Source organism: Manis pentadactyla, chromosome X (assembly GCF_030020395.1).
Source record: "Manis pentadactyla isolate mManPen7 chromosome X, mManPen7.hap1, whole genome shotgun sequence".
Lineage (NCBI taxonomy): Eukaryota > Metazoa > Chordata > Mammalia > Pholidota > Manidae > Manis > Manis pentadactyla.
The window spans coordinates 60,469,628-60,486,230 of record NC_080038.1 but is presented as its reverse complement, the minus strand read 5'-3'; the positions used below and the strand labels follow the sequence as shown (position 1 = coordinate 60,486,230).

At 37.2% G+C, this 16,603-nt stretch overlaps 1 protein-coding gene across 3 annotated transcripts in view; it reads right to left on the bottom strand.

Moving 5' to 3' along the window:
• Window positions 1–1,298: 1,298 nt before the first annotated feature.
• YIPF6 (Yip1 domain family member 6) overlaps window positions 1,299–16,603 on the bottom strand; it is a 32,913-nt gene continuing 17,608 nt past the window's right edge. For all 3 annotated transcript variants that reach the window (XM_036932435.2, XM_036932437.2, XM_036932438.2), the window contains 4 exons: window positions 10,538–10,580; window positions 8,760–8,885; window positions 7,976–8,133; window positions 1,299–6,345 (listed from right to left, as the gene is read on the bottom strand). In XM_036932435.2, coding sequence (XP_036788330.1) covers window positions 6,227–6,345; window positions 7,976–8,133; window positions 8,760–8,885; window positions 10,538–10,580 — 446 coding nt within the window. In that variant the 3' untranslated portion in view covers window positions 1,299–6,226. The remainder of the gene's footprint in view (window positions 6,346–7,975; window positions 8,134–8,759; window positions 8,886–10,537; window positions 10,581–16,603) is intronic.

The window sequence follows — 16,603 nt, the reverse complement described above, 5'->3', positions numbered from 1 at the left end:
CAGTGCTTTAGCTTTCTTGCACAGGGACCATTGGGGAAGATTGTAGGCACATAGATTGTGAGGTAAAAATTCTGGAGGGGAGGAGTGTAGAGAAAATGGGACATTTATGACCAGAATACTCACCTGGCTTTAATACTGCCCACTGTAGGCCTGAAAGAGCCTATTTGCCTATCTATCAGATGTTTATTGGGCACAGAGTGGCTGGTCAGTCACAGAAGTACCAGCCCAGGGGAGGGGTGGAGAGGAAACTCCCATTTTCTCCTCTCCTCAGTTTCTGGTACATAATTGGTCAGGGGCCCACCAGTCACCATAGAGACCTGCCCAGAGTTCCTCCCAGTGCTAGGGGCAGGGAAGCTGGGAGAATGGAGAACAGGAGAGCATGGAGAAGGGAAGCCAAGAGAGAGAACCAGGAGAGAACAGAGAGGCTGGTGAAGGGAAGCCATGGAGGCCCAGTGCTAGGAGAGGAATAAGCCTGTTCCAGGGAGCAGGAGGAAACAGAGCCAGAGCAAGGACAAACTGGGCTATCTTTGCTGCTTGTACATAGCTGGGTGACCACTGTGAGAATAAACATGATATAAATCCTTTAACATCCCCAATATGACCTTGTCTTTGTTCTCAGTGATCATCGTGAACATGCCCAAAGCAAGGAACTCACTTCTCCTGAAGCAACATTCCCAATACTTTGAAAACTTCCTCCTACTCTTACTGGTCACTCTGACATTTTATGTGGTATGAAAAATCAGAGCCGTGATGTATTTCAACTATTATGTGTGTAGTGGGGTGGGGAATGTGGTTTCTCCAAGTTGACAGTACCCTGAGAGCAAGAACAGGTATAGTTCCCAGTAGAAGGCTGCAGACCCAGATCTCACATGCTTTTAAGCTGCCCGATTGATCTGGCTTAGCTTCATTTAAGTGGGTAGGTATGATTTTAATTTGGTAAGGAACTGATATAGGAAAGAGACCAGAGAGACCTGAGTTTGAATCGTGGTTGCACTATTCACTGTGTGACTTTGGGCAATGTATTTATAGCCTCCCTATGTTCCCAGGCTCCTCAACTTTGAAATAAGGATAATATTACCAACCTTAAAAGGCTGCTGTGATTGGAGGAGATGCTATTTATAAAGAAGCTAATCAAGTACCTGGTATATATTTGCTCAGTAAATGTCCCTTTCTAACTTGCTGCCTGTGCAATCCTTCATAGCATTCAATATTGTCTGATGGTAATATATTATATCCAAAAATCATATGCAGTAAATATCTCTGTGCCTCTCAGCATAAGAATGGGCAGACACAAACTCTCCTTTTCCAGTATGTTTTATTTGCACATTTAACATTTGCAAATCATTCTACAGATTTATTCTTTTCACAGGTTCCTTATTTATAGAAAATATCAGGATTAAAATGGAATATTGAAGAGGACCAAGAAATTACCATCAATGATGGCACAGAGTACAAAGGTTCTGAATGAAAGAGAACAGAGTGAACAAGAGCAGTGTGTGGCCACTTCCTACCAGGCTGGAACACTGACTTCATTAAGGCAAAGCCTTTACTCCATAATTTCTTCCCCTCACTTAGTATAACCCACATAAAAAGCATTCTACTCTCACACTACTGCTCTCTGAGGTCTTAGAAATATAGCTGGTACTATCAGCAACCAGATGCATCCCTTGACTGTATAAACACCTGAATAGACAAGTTAAATTTTGATGCATTAACTATCCCTCTGGGAGAGTTAAAATGACAGAGGCAGAAGTTGTTTGATCTTAAGACTTTGAGAAAAGGGGTATGTGTGGTGGTGGTGGGAAGGGAAGGGAGAGAAAAGGGGTTCAAGGAGGAGTGAGGGCAGCAAACCCAATTCTTCCCAATGTACAACTGCTCTTGTGTTTTTCTCAGATGATGCTAATGCAATGTTCTATTATTCAGAAAAAGAGTTATCTACAAAGAGTTGGATGGCTAATAACAAAAGAACATTCCCTGGGCAGACAGTGTGTTCATTTAATGTGCCTAACAATGCAGTACAAACTGTGCCCTACTGTGCTCTCATCTAATGCATTTTCGTATTTTAAATCAATTTACTGTGCAACTTTGGGCGATTTACTTGACTTTTCTGTGCCTTGATTTTCTACATGTAAAGTGAGAATTGCAGCACTTTATGTTGAGGACTTATGTTGAAGAGACACATGAAAAGCACTTAAGAATACTGCCTGTCCAAACCAAGAGAGATAGAAAGCAGACTGGTGGTTGCCAGGGACTGGGGAGAAGGGGGAAAGGGAGTGAACCGCTAATGGATATGGGGTTCTTTGTGGAGTGACGAAATGCTTTAAAATGAGAAAGCAGTGACAGCCGCACAGTTACATGAATATACTGAAAAAAAAATCACTGAATTGTATGTCACTTTAAAAGGGTGAATTTTATGGTAAGGTGTATCTAAATAAAGCTGTTATAAAAAAATTCTTAAAAAATATAATAATGCCTGGCACACAGTAAGTGCCCAATAAATGTTAGATATTATCAGTATTATTATTATTATTATTATTATTATTTGGCCATCCTATGGCCTAAGTCAATTCCTAGAAATTATTTTTAATAAAAGCCCACAGAATGGAGAAAAGTATTTCTAATTTACATATATGGATTAACATTCACACATTTATTTCTATCCAATCTGTGTCATAAATTAACAGGTAATTAAGAATCACAATTTCAGTATTTTACTCTGGAATAAAACAGCTGCATGCAATGGACATCTGATCATATACTGGTAAGCTTCATGCATTCCAATGACTTGATGTTACCCAAGAAATTGAAATGACTGGAGATTTTCATTTTCATTTTCATGAATAAACAGTTAAATCCAGATATAGTAAGTAGTTAAATTATATAAAGTACACAATGAAATCTTCAAATACAGGCTTGCTAGCCTTCCAATCACATTTTGGGGTATATTTTATAAAAATACAAATACAATAAACAGTAAAATGTTTACCAGTCCCATGTCCTGTGACCAACCCCAACTTGCCCAACAACAGAAAACCCCCACCACAATGCAAAGATCCAAATCAATCTATGCAATGAGCCTCTTAGGAGGCATTAGGAGGCAAAGACTTGATGATTAGTGATTGACTTTTAAGAATACACTGCACATTCAATTATATTCATATTGATTGAGTTTGTATAATTGGAACCATGATTAAATCTAGTCTTTACCTTTCCTGTTGCTAAAGAATATGACAACAGAGTTTCAGTCTCAGAAGTAGGAGCAGCGAGTAAGAAGCAATGATGGCAGGGATGACCCACATTCTGCAATGATTCTCATCAGCTTGAATTTCATTTAAAGCAAGAAATTTCCCAATTCCTGGAGCAGGAATTCCTTTGTTGGAGTCCCTTCCCTTCTAGTCCTGTTTTCTACAATTAGCCATGTGCCTGTCCAGCAAATCAGAGAAACCTGTGCTGAAGGTTACAACGTTCAGATAATGAGGTCTTCTGTCACAGAAAGCAATGCACTGTTTTGCATATATTAAGAAAAATTTTATTTATACCCTAAAAATGACCACTCATTTTCAGAAAGGTAATTAAATCTCCATTTTAGTCATCTTCATTTAAATCAAATAACAGCACTGTCTAAGTCACCCAAGAGCAACAGATTAATACACTGAATAACCTGCCTTCACACCCAATATGTATTACCCCCTCCTATACATACACACACAAACCCCCACAAAGTTGTGCCCTTAGGAATTTCTGATTAAATATTCAAACTGAGTAAAATTCAGTAAAGTCTTAATCCCCTTTTGAGGAGCATGACTATTTCTTGAATTTTACATCTTAATCATTGGGACAGATTATGAAACAACTTTGTAAGAGAGATGTTTCAGACAACAGAAATGGATGATAATTTAGGATCAATTTCAAAATTAGAATCAGTTTCAAAATATTTTCATTACCAATTCAAGACTAAAAGATTGGATTTGCCTCACAGGGCTTATTTTAAAATCTGACAGGGAAACTGAAATAAATACAAATATATAACCAAAAACACTGGACATAGCTGGGACAGAGGGGACCAACTTGGTAATGCTTTGTAATTGCTATCATTCCAAGAACCCATTTGTCCTAGTATTATTGACTTGGTTAATATGGAGATGGAGAAAATATGCTTTGAAAATTATTTATCTATGTGTAGGTAGTCTTTAAATACAAAATGAATAATTATTTAAATTCTATGATAAAGAAAAAATGTGGAATAAGAAATTCCTATCTTTATAAGTAACTGTTTTATTTACAATGAGTGTTTTCTGCCTGGCTCCTAATCTTTGTCTACTAAGAGTTCCTCAACGTGCAATTTATAGAAGGCATAAGATTCTATTACCTTAAAGGAGCCATGTTTAGCTCAGAATCAGCCTGTCCCAGACACTCAGCTCCCTGAAAAGCCTTCATACTTGTGTGCATAAATAGGTGAGAATCCAAGTAGGTGCGCATGTGCAAAAAAGTACCTGTCTAAAGGAGAGCTAATTAGATTTACAAATAAAGTCTACAACCAAGAAAATAAATTGCTATTCTCTGAACCAAAAAAACACATCTTATGAAAAAACTGCTAAGCCCATTATGGAAAGGTGACAGCTAGAAACGCAAGTCATCCTATGTCATGCTCTAAGTGTCTTAGTGGTTCTGTGAATCAGCCATTAGAACACTAAATCCCTCCATGTTCCCATAGTTAAATGCAGGCTTCTGATTTAGCTTTGCTCTCTAGTTAGAAGCCATACTACATAGAATAATGAAGAATTCCTCATATCTATGACATGTCCAAACTGCCTCATTCTACCCTTAAGAGAAGGTGCCCACATAAGCTTATGCATCAGGGGCCAACTAAATTTCTGAGGTCTTCTACTTGTTAAGTTCAAACACTGGTCCACTGAGAACTTGAGTCAAAAGAAAATTACATGTTGACTGCTAGCATCTTAGCTTGCATATTCAGAGTAAGATTTAATAACCAAGATATGGAAGTAACCTAAGTGTCCATCAAGATGAAAGGGTAAAGAAGATGTGGTACATATATACAATGGAATATCACTTAGCCATAAAAGAAGAATGAAATCTTGCCATTTGCAACAACATGGATGGACCTAGATGGTATTATGCTAAGTGAAATAAAAACCAGGCAGAGAAAGACAAATACCCTATGATTTCACTTATCTGTGGACTCTAAAAATAAAAATGAACAAGACAGAAATAGACTCATAGACATACAGAAGAGACTGCTAGTTTCCATCAGGGAGGGAAAGGGGGGAGGTGGGTGGGTAAAATAGGTGAAGGAGAAAGCACAAAATCCCAACTATAATATAAATTAGTTATGGGGATGAAAGTACAGCATAGGGAATACAGTCAATAATATTATAATACCTTTGCTTGTTGACAGTAGTAACACATACTGGGGTGAGCATTTAATAATGTAGATAACTGTAGAATTACTACATTGTATACCTGAAACTAATATAATATATATCAACTATACTTCAATAAAAGAAAACAAAACAAAATTATTACAGAGGTGATGTTAAGCATGGCAGAAAGGTGACTATACAGAAAAACTAAAGAAGCTGATTCCTTAGATGTCCTTTCTTTTTTTAAGCAACAAGTGCAACATTTTCTCTAATTAAAATATGAATATTGGTTAATGAATGCTTTCTTCTCCTACATCTATGAACCCCCCTCCCAATCTGTCATTGCCTTTTTAAGCTGAAGAGAGAAATAAAAGAAAATGGATACAGACTATCCATTCGTATTTATGAAAAGAGAGGCATATTCTAATAGTCATAAGGCAATGTGTTCAAGATCTTCACCTGAACTGGTATTCTCAAAACTGAAAATAGTTACCAACTTGATTCAACTTGCAGGATGAATCCATGTGTTTCCTGAGTCACTTGTCACTCAAATGGACCACAGTGACCCTGTCATGCCTTAATAAGGAGGCATTAAACTGCCTGTACTACTCATATGTATTTTAAAGAAATAACATTAAGAGGAAAAGGATGGCCTTTCAAACAGCAGTTCTTTACATAAATGACAATGATATTTTATGGCTCCCTCTTAATCTCCCTCACATTCCCAGTTGCCAAATACCTCCAAAATTAGACAAAAGAGGGCTAGAGGCAAACCTCCATGGTGAATTGCATGTTTTAGATGAACATTCAATTCACTGCCTTTAATTTCCATTTCCATTTCTGATTTACTGAGGAGTGAAGGTGAGAATCATCCAACTGATCACAAAATAGAACAAGAAAACAGGATAAACAGCAAGGGCTTTGCGGTTTGGAGGTTGACTATCAGCAAGAAAAGCTGTAGAGGCTAAACAAAACAAAAGAAAAAGGAATATTTAATACAATGAGATTGTCACAACTACTAACTATTTACTTAACTTCAATGTGCTTGGCATAGTCTAGAACAGAATTATACTAAAAGTTCAGTTATGTTTATGATCCTCAGAGAAAAAGGCATTCTGCAGCATAGTTTTCCAGACAGCTGAGGACTGCTGTCTTAAGCACTAAAGGTTTGAAAGTTTTCAGCCATTTAAAATGGAAACCTTTCTAAAAGGGGTTTCTTAGCTTTTTCTGAGCTGTTGAACTGTGCCAAAGAGGCTTACAAAGATGTGTAGTATTTGCTGCTATGGCAAAAGGCCTCATACTGCTGAGCTTTTTGAGTAACTGTTCTTATCAACTCTTTTACATTTCATCCCTCTTGGTCACCCTTTCCTGAACAACATGGTATCCTGTCCACTTACCTCCCACCTGGAAGACTTATTACCCTTAAGTGTTTATACGCCTGGCTGCTCCACTAGACTGTGTACTGAGGACACAGACCATGTCTAGTACAATGCCTGACACATAGTTTGTGCTTAATACATATTTGTTGAATTAAAAAATGAGTGCTTATAGGAGCCTCTCGCTCTTCTTTTAAGATTCTACTTTATGAACTACTGTGGGTCTGGATGCTGGATAACTAAGTTATTTATAACTACATGTATGGCAAATTATCAGACAGTAAGTGAGGGAATGAGGGACTCTCCCATGGGTAAATTTCCCAAGATTAATATACAGTCTTTGGAATATCAATTCTGGCATTCTCAGACCTTACTTTTGGATTAACTCTTGGTTCTTAACCATGTTCCAGAGTGAAAAGAAATTACTACACTTAAGAATATTAACAGTCTGTCTATTCCATTAAATAAGGAGCTAGTGAACACTTTTACTTGAAGATGAAATTTTAAAAGAATTTTAGGAATGTAGAAACAATGAGCACATAGCATTTATTGCCACTGCCATAGGTTCTTCCTAATCTTTAGCAGAACTTTCTACTGTAGCATCAAAGTACTATAAAATGGTCCTTAACAACCTATACTAATAGTATAGTTCTAAACAGGTGTGTGACCTGCTTGGGTTTAAAACTTGATTACTCTATTCACTAGTATGTGTCCTGCGGCACACTGCTTAACCTCTCTGTGTCTGGGAGTAATAATAATTGTTTCTATTCATTAGCATTGTTGTGAGGATTAAATGAGATACTACATAGCATTTCCAACAGTTCCAACAGTGCTTGGCCTATAATAAGCAATCTGTAAACACTAGCTATCATTTTTATGATGATTAACTTGTCAGAAAAAGACCCAAGTCATCTATACCTCCAACATGCCAGAACTGAGCTAGATCCAGTGTCCTCTCCTTTCCCAACCCTATACATTATTTAACGATTAAAAAAAAAGATGTGACTCTTCACATCCCAGAAGCCCAGATACCCAACTCAGATAAGATGGACATCATCCCTATCAATGGTGACTTACAGCAGAGGGTTCTACAGATGACACTGGTAAGAATCATATCATTCACATGTGACTTAGGAGTTACCTTGTTCCTCATCTGGTCTTCATCTCTAAGTCATGTTTTTGTCTACTCTGCTATTGTAGAGATAAGTATATTCTTACCTACTATAGACCAGGTAAACATCACAATCACCACAAAAAGCCGGACCATGAAGTTTATTGGTCCTGGCTCGGCCAAAAGTACCAATCGGCAGACCAGCATTGCCACTGTCAAGGGAAATATACAGTAACCCAGCACACAGAGGCTCTGAAAAAAAGATCTAAAAAAAACATACATCCATAAAGATCATATAGTTGATTTGTATCACGATAGTTTATTACACAGATTTTATGTATCATGGATTGTTACCTTCCTCCAGATATATAGTACCTATACCCTAACATTGGCTTTATTAAGGATAGGCTTCTGGATTAAGCACATGCTTTAATTTTTCTCTTCCCATACTCTTCCTACTCTTCTCTTAAACTCCTTAACAGTCAACCACCTTGAATACCAGGTGACCTACTGTAATTTCTAGAGACTTCTTTCTCCCACTGAACCTCTAAGATGGTGGTTCTTAATCTTTTTCTAGTTTATAGACCTATTTGACAATTTGCTGAAAGCTAGAGACCATCTGTTCCCCAAAATGGACATGTTCTTCCAACACAAAAAAATCCTGCCTATGATTTCAGGGACTGGAAAGAGCACCTGAAGCTTAAAAGGAACCCAGTTAATTTAAGGTAATGTAACTCAACTAGGTTATTTCTGTTCAGTGGTTTTGAGAGAACTTTTGTTGGGCCCGCCTTTGAATTTTCTTTTAAAAAATACCTAACTAGCCAGATTGTCTTAAAAATCTAAAAAATGCTACTTGGCAAACGGTAATGGATGCATTTTAATAATACTCACATGTTTCCTCCAAGAAGTTTTGAGTTGAGGGTGATGGTAACTGCACCAAACCAGACAATGACAAACACTTCTGCGAACTGGGGCCCTCCATCTTTTTCGCTATCTACAGAGCCTCTCTGAAGCATTCTGTGACAAGGAAATTGCACGAGAATTGCTGAATTACACACTAAGTCTTGCCTTGCTATACTGTTTGTCAGCACAGGGTTTTGCACTCTCTGGTTGTGCATTCTCCATTCTGAGTCCTGACAATCCAATGCAAAGAATGCCAGCACTCATCACTTGTCTGGAATCCCTACTGCTTTAGCATGGTATGATGTAAAGAACATTAACTGGCCTGGAAGGCAGGAGGCCCAGATACTGATGCTACTTCTGTCACTAGATATATGAACTTGAGCAAACCACTTGATGTCTTGGGACTCTAGTTTTCGTCTCTGAAAATAGGTGAGGTTAAATTACATAATTTCTGACATTAATCTTTCAAAACTAAAATAGTATATGCTCAGAGCTTCTTATATAAATGCTTCCATCAAGACACTGGATTATTTTCCTTGAAAATTCATATTCATATAATATTCAATTATTATTCTGAGGATAAAATAAGATAAGGTATTTGGAAGTCTTCTGTAAACTGGGAAAAATCATTATACAAATTGTGGTTATTAGTAGCCCAAAGACTGCTGAAGGCCAAGTCAGCATGAAAACCCAGAAGTAAATCCTACTGCAGTATTTTTTCCACTCTACCAATGGTTGTATCCCTTCTCCAATGGAACTTTGCTTTCCTTCTGTCCTCTCCCATTATATACAATGCATATGAAAAGTATAACACTTTAAAACATTATCTTACTTTAGATGGAGGGACAAAAAAGATGTGGTACATATATATAATGGAATATTATTCAGCCATAAAAAGAAGAGAAATCCTACCATTTGCAACAACATGGATGGAGCTGGAGGCTATTACACACTCAGTGAAATAAGTCAGGTGAAGAAAGACAAGTACCAAATGATTTCACTCATTTATGGAGTATAACAACAAAGCAAAACTGAAGGAACAAAACCACAAGCAGACTCACAGACTCCAAGAAGGGACTAGTGGTTACCAAAGGGAAGGGAGTGGGGAGGGTGGGTGGAGAGGGAGAGATAAGGGGATTAAGGGGCATTATGATTAGTACACATAATGTGGGGGAGGGTCACAGGGAAGGCAGTATAGCACGGAGAAGACTGATATTGACTCTATAGCATCTTACTATACTGATGACTGCAATGGGAGTGTGAGGACTTGATAATATGGGTGAATGTTGAAACCACAATGTTGTTTATGTGAAACCTTCATACGATTGTTTATCAATGATACTTAAATAAAAAGAGGAAAAAAAACATGATCTTACTTTGAACTCTACCACTTCTATTCCAATTTATTCTCATGATTATTTATCCTATTTATCTATAGCTTTAAGCACTGTTTATTTGAGATATGTAATATCAGTTTAATGATACATGAGAGGTGCATGACAGTAAGTAAATGTTTGTTGAATAGAAATGGCTATGCAGTCATTGGTAAATGGAAGTGGGCATAATTTTAACATCTTTAATTCCATTACTCTTTGACTTGATCTGAAAAGCTACTTGACTTTTTAGATTTAAATACATAAGGTGTATCATATGCAATAGAAATCCTAAATGAAATACTCAATCAAAATTCCCCTCAATTTTGAAACTCCAAAAAAAGAAAATCTAGTCTATCTCAAATGACAAAGAAAAGAAATATAAGTACTTACAATGCAAGTGTCACACAAAGAATCAAAGGGCCCCATAAATCCCCTACAAAACAAGAAAAGACAGAAGATTGTTAACAAACAGTCATGTAGTATTTTCTATATTTATTCCAATATCTATGTGTCCCTCTTGGAACTCAGACATCAAGGTTCTCTCTGTCTGCCCAAGCATTCCCATGTCTCCTACTTCTCTACTTGCCCTCCCTGTTCCCCAATTAGGAATGTCCTTTCTAATATATCCTTTAAGGTTTGTTCACTTCGTATTTTACAAATCACCCTTCTCCCACCTAGTGAACCATATCCCAGCATGCCATAGTTAAAAGGCCAATGGGCAAGAAAAGACTTAGGTGTCCAGCCCCACACCTTCAGAAAGACTACAGCTGAGTCACTTAACCAATGTGAAACTACATTGGACAAAGCAAGTATAATTAGGTTCATCTCACAAATACAGAAACTGAAGCTGAGAACAAAATGACTTGCCCAAGTTTATATAAACAGTTAGGTATAGCGGTGGGACCAGAACCTAGGTCTAATGATTCCTACTCCAGAGTTCTTTCCACTCTGCCACACTTCTTCCCTTTTATAACTATCACACTGAACAAGTATGGAATTGCTGTTCTTCTAGGTGAAAAAACAGCCCAATATTAGTAATTTCATAACCTTTAAGAACATGAAAGCTTTCTGAAAACTACAGAAAGCTCTTCAAACATCAGGACTAAGTATAGTAGTTCTCAATCAATAGCTGCAGGGTGATTAATATGCCAGTAGTTCAGTAAACATACAGCTTAAGAGTAAAATTGCCTTTTTCAATTAATATGAAAAAGGTACATATACCACTTTCTAACTTTAACCTCACATGTACATAACTTTACCTAAAAAAGTATGCATATGTGCATACTAATATTGTTTTTAAAAATTTAAACAAGTAATTTTGACAACACTGTGAATAGCTTAGACAAGATGTAAAAAAATCATAATCCTACCACTCAAATAAAACTACTGCTGTTCTTGTTAAATTTTTTAACTTATCAACTGAAAAACTGAACCGGCTTTTAAAAATGATCTGATGTTTTTAATTTGTAAAAAGCCTGTAACAGTATTTTAAAACAATTTCCTTATTGCAGTAAAAGATACACACACAAAACAACATTTACCATTTCAGTCACTTTAAGTGCACAGGCATTGAATACACTCATTGTTGTGCAACTACCACCATCCATCTCCAGAACATTTTTACCTTCCAAGATTGAAATTCTAACCCATTAAACAGTAACTCCCCAGTTCCCACTCAGCCTCTGGCAGGCATCACTTTACTTTCTGTCTCTAACAATCAATTTGACTATTCTAGGTACCTAATATAAGTGGACTAACATAATATTCATGCTTTTGTGTCTGGCTTATTTTACTTAGCATAATGACCTCAAGGTTCATCCATGTTGCAGCATGTGTCAGAATTTCATTCCTTTTTAAGGCTGAGTAATATTCCATTCATATATGGTATATATCATGGTATATAAATGTTATATTTTATTCTATCCACCCATCAGTGGATGTTTGAGTTGTTTTCACCTTTTGGCTATTGTGACTAATGCTACTACGAATTTGGGTGTACAAATACCTGCTGTGTCCCTGCTTTCAATTCTACTCAGTATATACCCAGAAATGGATTGCTGGATGGTAATTCTATGCTTAATTTTCTTGAGGAATCACTATGTTGTTTTCCATAGCAGCTTCAGCATTTCACATTACTACCAGCAATGCACAAGGGTTCAAATTTCAATATATCCTCACCAATACTTTTTATTTTCTGTTTCTTTAATAATAGCCATCCTAAGATGTATGAATTGATTATCTCTGTCTTTTTAAGTCCTGAACTTTTGTCCTTGCCACTTTGCCAAACGCTGTAACAGAGGGAAGAAGTGCACACTTTAACCATGACTTGCTCACTCTGTCCCAGCCCACTTATCTATCCCCACAAGGTTTGGGAATGGACCGTAACATGTGACGTAGCTAATATTAATCATCAATCAGCAAACTAACACACTGGCTCTGCACTGTGCCTGAAACAATTTTGCTTTGAACTGAGCTGCAGCAGCAGTTGAAAGGATATCTTCACATCTGGGATGGCAGTGGTGGAGTGGAAAGGGCACTGAATTTGAAAGTTGGGTTCTAATCCTCGCCTGTCATCTTGATAACACACTCAGCTTCTCTGAAACTCATTTTCTTCATCTGTAAAATAAGAACAGCAACTCCTACTTTAAGAAGGTTGTTTTAAAAAAATAATGTGTATAAGCTCTACTACAAAGCCACAGTAATCAAGACAATTTGGTACTGGCACAAGAACAGAGCCACAGACCAGTGGAACACATTAGAGACTCCAGACATTAACCCAAACATATATGGCCAATTAATATTTGATGAAGGAGCCATGGACATACAATGGGGAAATGACAGTCTCTTCAACAGATGGTGATGGCAAAACTAGACAGCTACATGTAGGAGAATGAAACTGGACCAATGTCTAACCCCACACACAAAAGTAAACTCAAAATGGATCAAAGACCTGAATGTAAGTCATGAAACCATAAAACTCTTAGAAAAAAACATAGGCAAAAATCTCTTAGACATAAACATGAGTGACCTCTTCTTGAACATATCTCCCCGGGCAAGGAAAACAACAGCAAAAATGAACAAGTGGGACTATATTAAGCTGAAAAGCTTCTGTACAGCAAAGGTCACCATCAATAGAACAAAAAGGCATCCTATAGTATGGGAGAATATATTGATAAATGATAGATCCCATAAAGGGTTGACGTCCTAAATATATGAAGAGCTCACCCACCTCAACAAACAAAAAAACAAATAATCCAATTAAAAAATGGGCAGAGGAACTGAACAGTTCTCCAAAAAAGAAATACAGATGGCCAACAGACACATGAAAAGATGCTCCACATCGCTAATCATCAGAGAAATGCAAATTAAAACTACAATGAGGTATCACCTCACACCAGTAAGGATGGCTACCATCCAAAAGACAAACAACAACAAATGTTGGTGAGGTTGTGGAAAAAGGGGAACCCTCCTACACTGCTGGTGGGAATGTAAATTAGTTCAACCATTGTGGAAAGCAGTATGGAGGTTCATCAAAATGCTCAAAATAGACTTACCATTTGACCCAGGAATTCCACTCCTAGGAAATTACCCTAAGAATGCAGCACTCAAGTTTGAAAAAGACAGATGCACCCCTATGTTTATCGCAGCACTATTTACAATAGCCAAGAATTGGAAGCAACCTAAGTGTCCATCAGTAGATGAATGGATAAAGAAGATGTGGTACATATACACAATGGAATATTATTCAGCCATAAGAAGAAAACAAATCCTATCATTTACAACAACATGGATGGAGCTAGAGGGTATTATGCTCAGTGAAATAAGCCAAGCAGAAAAAGAGAAATACCAAATGATTTCACTCATCTGTGGAGTATAAGAACAAAGGAAAAACTGAAGGAACAAAACAGCAGCAGAATCACAGAACCCAAGAATGGACTAACAGGTACCAAAGGGAAAGGGACTGGGGAGGATGGGTGGGTAGGGAGGGATAAGGGGGGGAGAAGAAAGTGGGTATTATGATTAGCATGCATAATGGGGGGGGAGAAAGGGGAGGGCTGTACAACACAGAGAAGACAAGTAGTGATTCTACAACATTTTGCGATGCTGATGGACAGTGACTGTAAAGGGGTTTGTGGGGGGGGGACCTGGTATAGGGGAGAGCCTAGTAAACATAATATTCTTCATGTAAGTGTAGATTAATGATAACAAAAAAAAAAGAAAGAAAGAAAAGGGGGATTACTCCCTGATAGGATAAAACTAACTGCAAATCAACAATTAATGCATGCTTTAAATATCCTTAATTTTGATCATTTAAAGGGTGTCAGATGATCAGCTATGGAAGTACATTTTTCTGATAATATTCCTTTCTCTTAAAAAAAAAGCAGTTCCTGTGTGGTGATCTCCAATAGGTTCTTCACAATGGTATAAAGGGCATATCAAGTGTGGGCAAAGGGTTTGTTTGTGTTTATACAGAGGATCAAAGCCTAACTTGGTTACCCAGAAAACGAATTAAGATACAATATGAAGAAAAACTTCCAAGATCAACATCCTCTGGAAGAGTCATTCCAGAAGATGATCATCAAAAACTTCAACAAAGATTCTGACGCTGTTGCAGTTGTAGCTGCATTCATCCCACTGGTTCCTGTACTTGCCATTGGAATGAAGAAGGACATATCTAAGCTGGCCTGTGCATACAGTAAAACAACAAATTTGACTGGATCTATACTGTCGGAACTCAACCAAGAATTAGGAGAAGTGCAAGTTGCAGTGCTCCAAAATCTTGCAACTATAGACTATCTATTGTTAAAAGAACATATGGGATGTGAACAGTTCCCAGGAATGTGTGGTTTTAATTTGTCTGATTTTTCTCAAACTATTCAAATTCAGTTAGACAATATCCATCATATCATTGATAAGTTTTCATAAATGCCTAGGGTGCCTAACTGGTTTTCTTGGTTTCACTGGATATGGCTGGTAATTGTAGGTCTGCTTTGGTTATATAGCTGTATTCCTATTATGTTAATGTGTGTATGCAATTTAATTAGTAGTTTACAACCTATACATGTTTATGTTACCCTTCAAGAAGATATGTCAAAGAAATAATCAATTTTCCCATGTTTTCTTCTGTCTGCTACTTCTATAGCTTTTCTTCTTCCTTCCTAATTACAACTCTTAAGCAGAATTCGTGCCTCATATCGAAATTACCGAGTATCATAATTCTTCCAAGTGGTAAAGATACCTCAAGACAAATGCTGGGCATAGAAGCCACAGGGCATAAATATGCAAAGAAGTAAAAAGCTAACCTTTTCAAACAATATTGCTTCTCTCTCACTTACCAACTTTACATTTCCCTGTATGGCCCCAGAAGATGACTGGTCAGCCAGAGACGGGTAAGATTCCTCAAGGGAGGAACAACCTAAGACAGGCACAGTCGCAGGGGGGCCATCAGGTGAGAAATTGGGGATCAACAGAGGTGAGGCTTAGAACCTCACCCCCCTGTTTTGAGAGAAATCTTCTGCATCTGTGGATGTTTTGTTGCCTTTGTCTAGCTTGGATTAATACTTAGTCTATAGGCACACATCTGATCATCTACATTTGCCCTCTTACAGCACTAAACTATGTTTTCTACCTTTATCTTGCATCTACCTACCACTTCAGCATTTTATTTAAAAAAATAATAATAATAATAATAAGGGAGAAATGTGGGATTTACATATAAATCAAGTATAAAAATCAAACAAATAATCATATTTGACCTGTTTATAGTTCATGATGCGTGATCAAAACCGAAAGTTTGTGTGATACAACTGCCCTTGCACTGTTCACAATGTAAGAACTTATTCACTATGTAAGAACTTGTTCATTATGCTTCAGAAGATTGGAAACTGTTGAGAATTAGGCTTGGGGTTGATTAATGATTGTGCATTGAGTCCCCTATACAGAATTTTATTGTTGTTAACAACCATTTGATCAATAAATATGAGAGATGCCCTATCAAAAAATAAAATAAAAAAAAATAAAAAATAAGATAATGTGTATAGCAGTGAGGGGAAGGCACTAGAATAAGAGCTACCTTTTATGGAGTGCCTACTAAATGTCACATGCTATGCGAGGTAGTTGATATGCATTATCTCTAATTGTCACTAGCAGGTATATGTTATTATTTCCACTTTAACAGAAGAAGAAATCTGAGTCTCAGAAAAGTTAATTGTCTTGTCCAAGATCACACAGCTAGTGATGGAACAACTATTCAAACCCAGATTTGTTCATGCTCTTTCCACTATATACCAGCAGTAACAAATCATGTGATAGCTCTGATCAACAGTGTACTATGTTGAAAGAGATTCTGACATTGCATTGGTTTCCACACTGAGTGAATGCACATTTGCCACATATTTGACATTGTTATATTACAGCTGAAAAGCTGCCAAAATAGAAGGTACACTGTTAGTATTC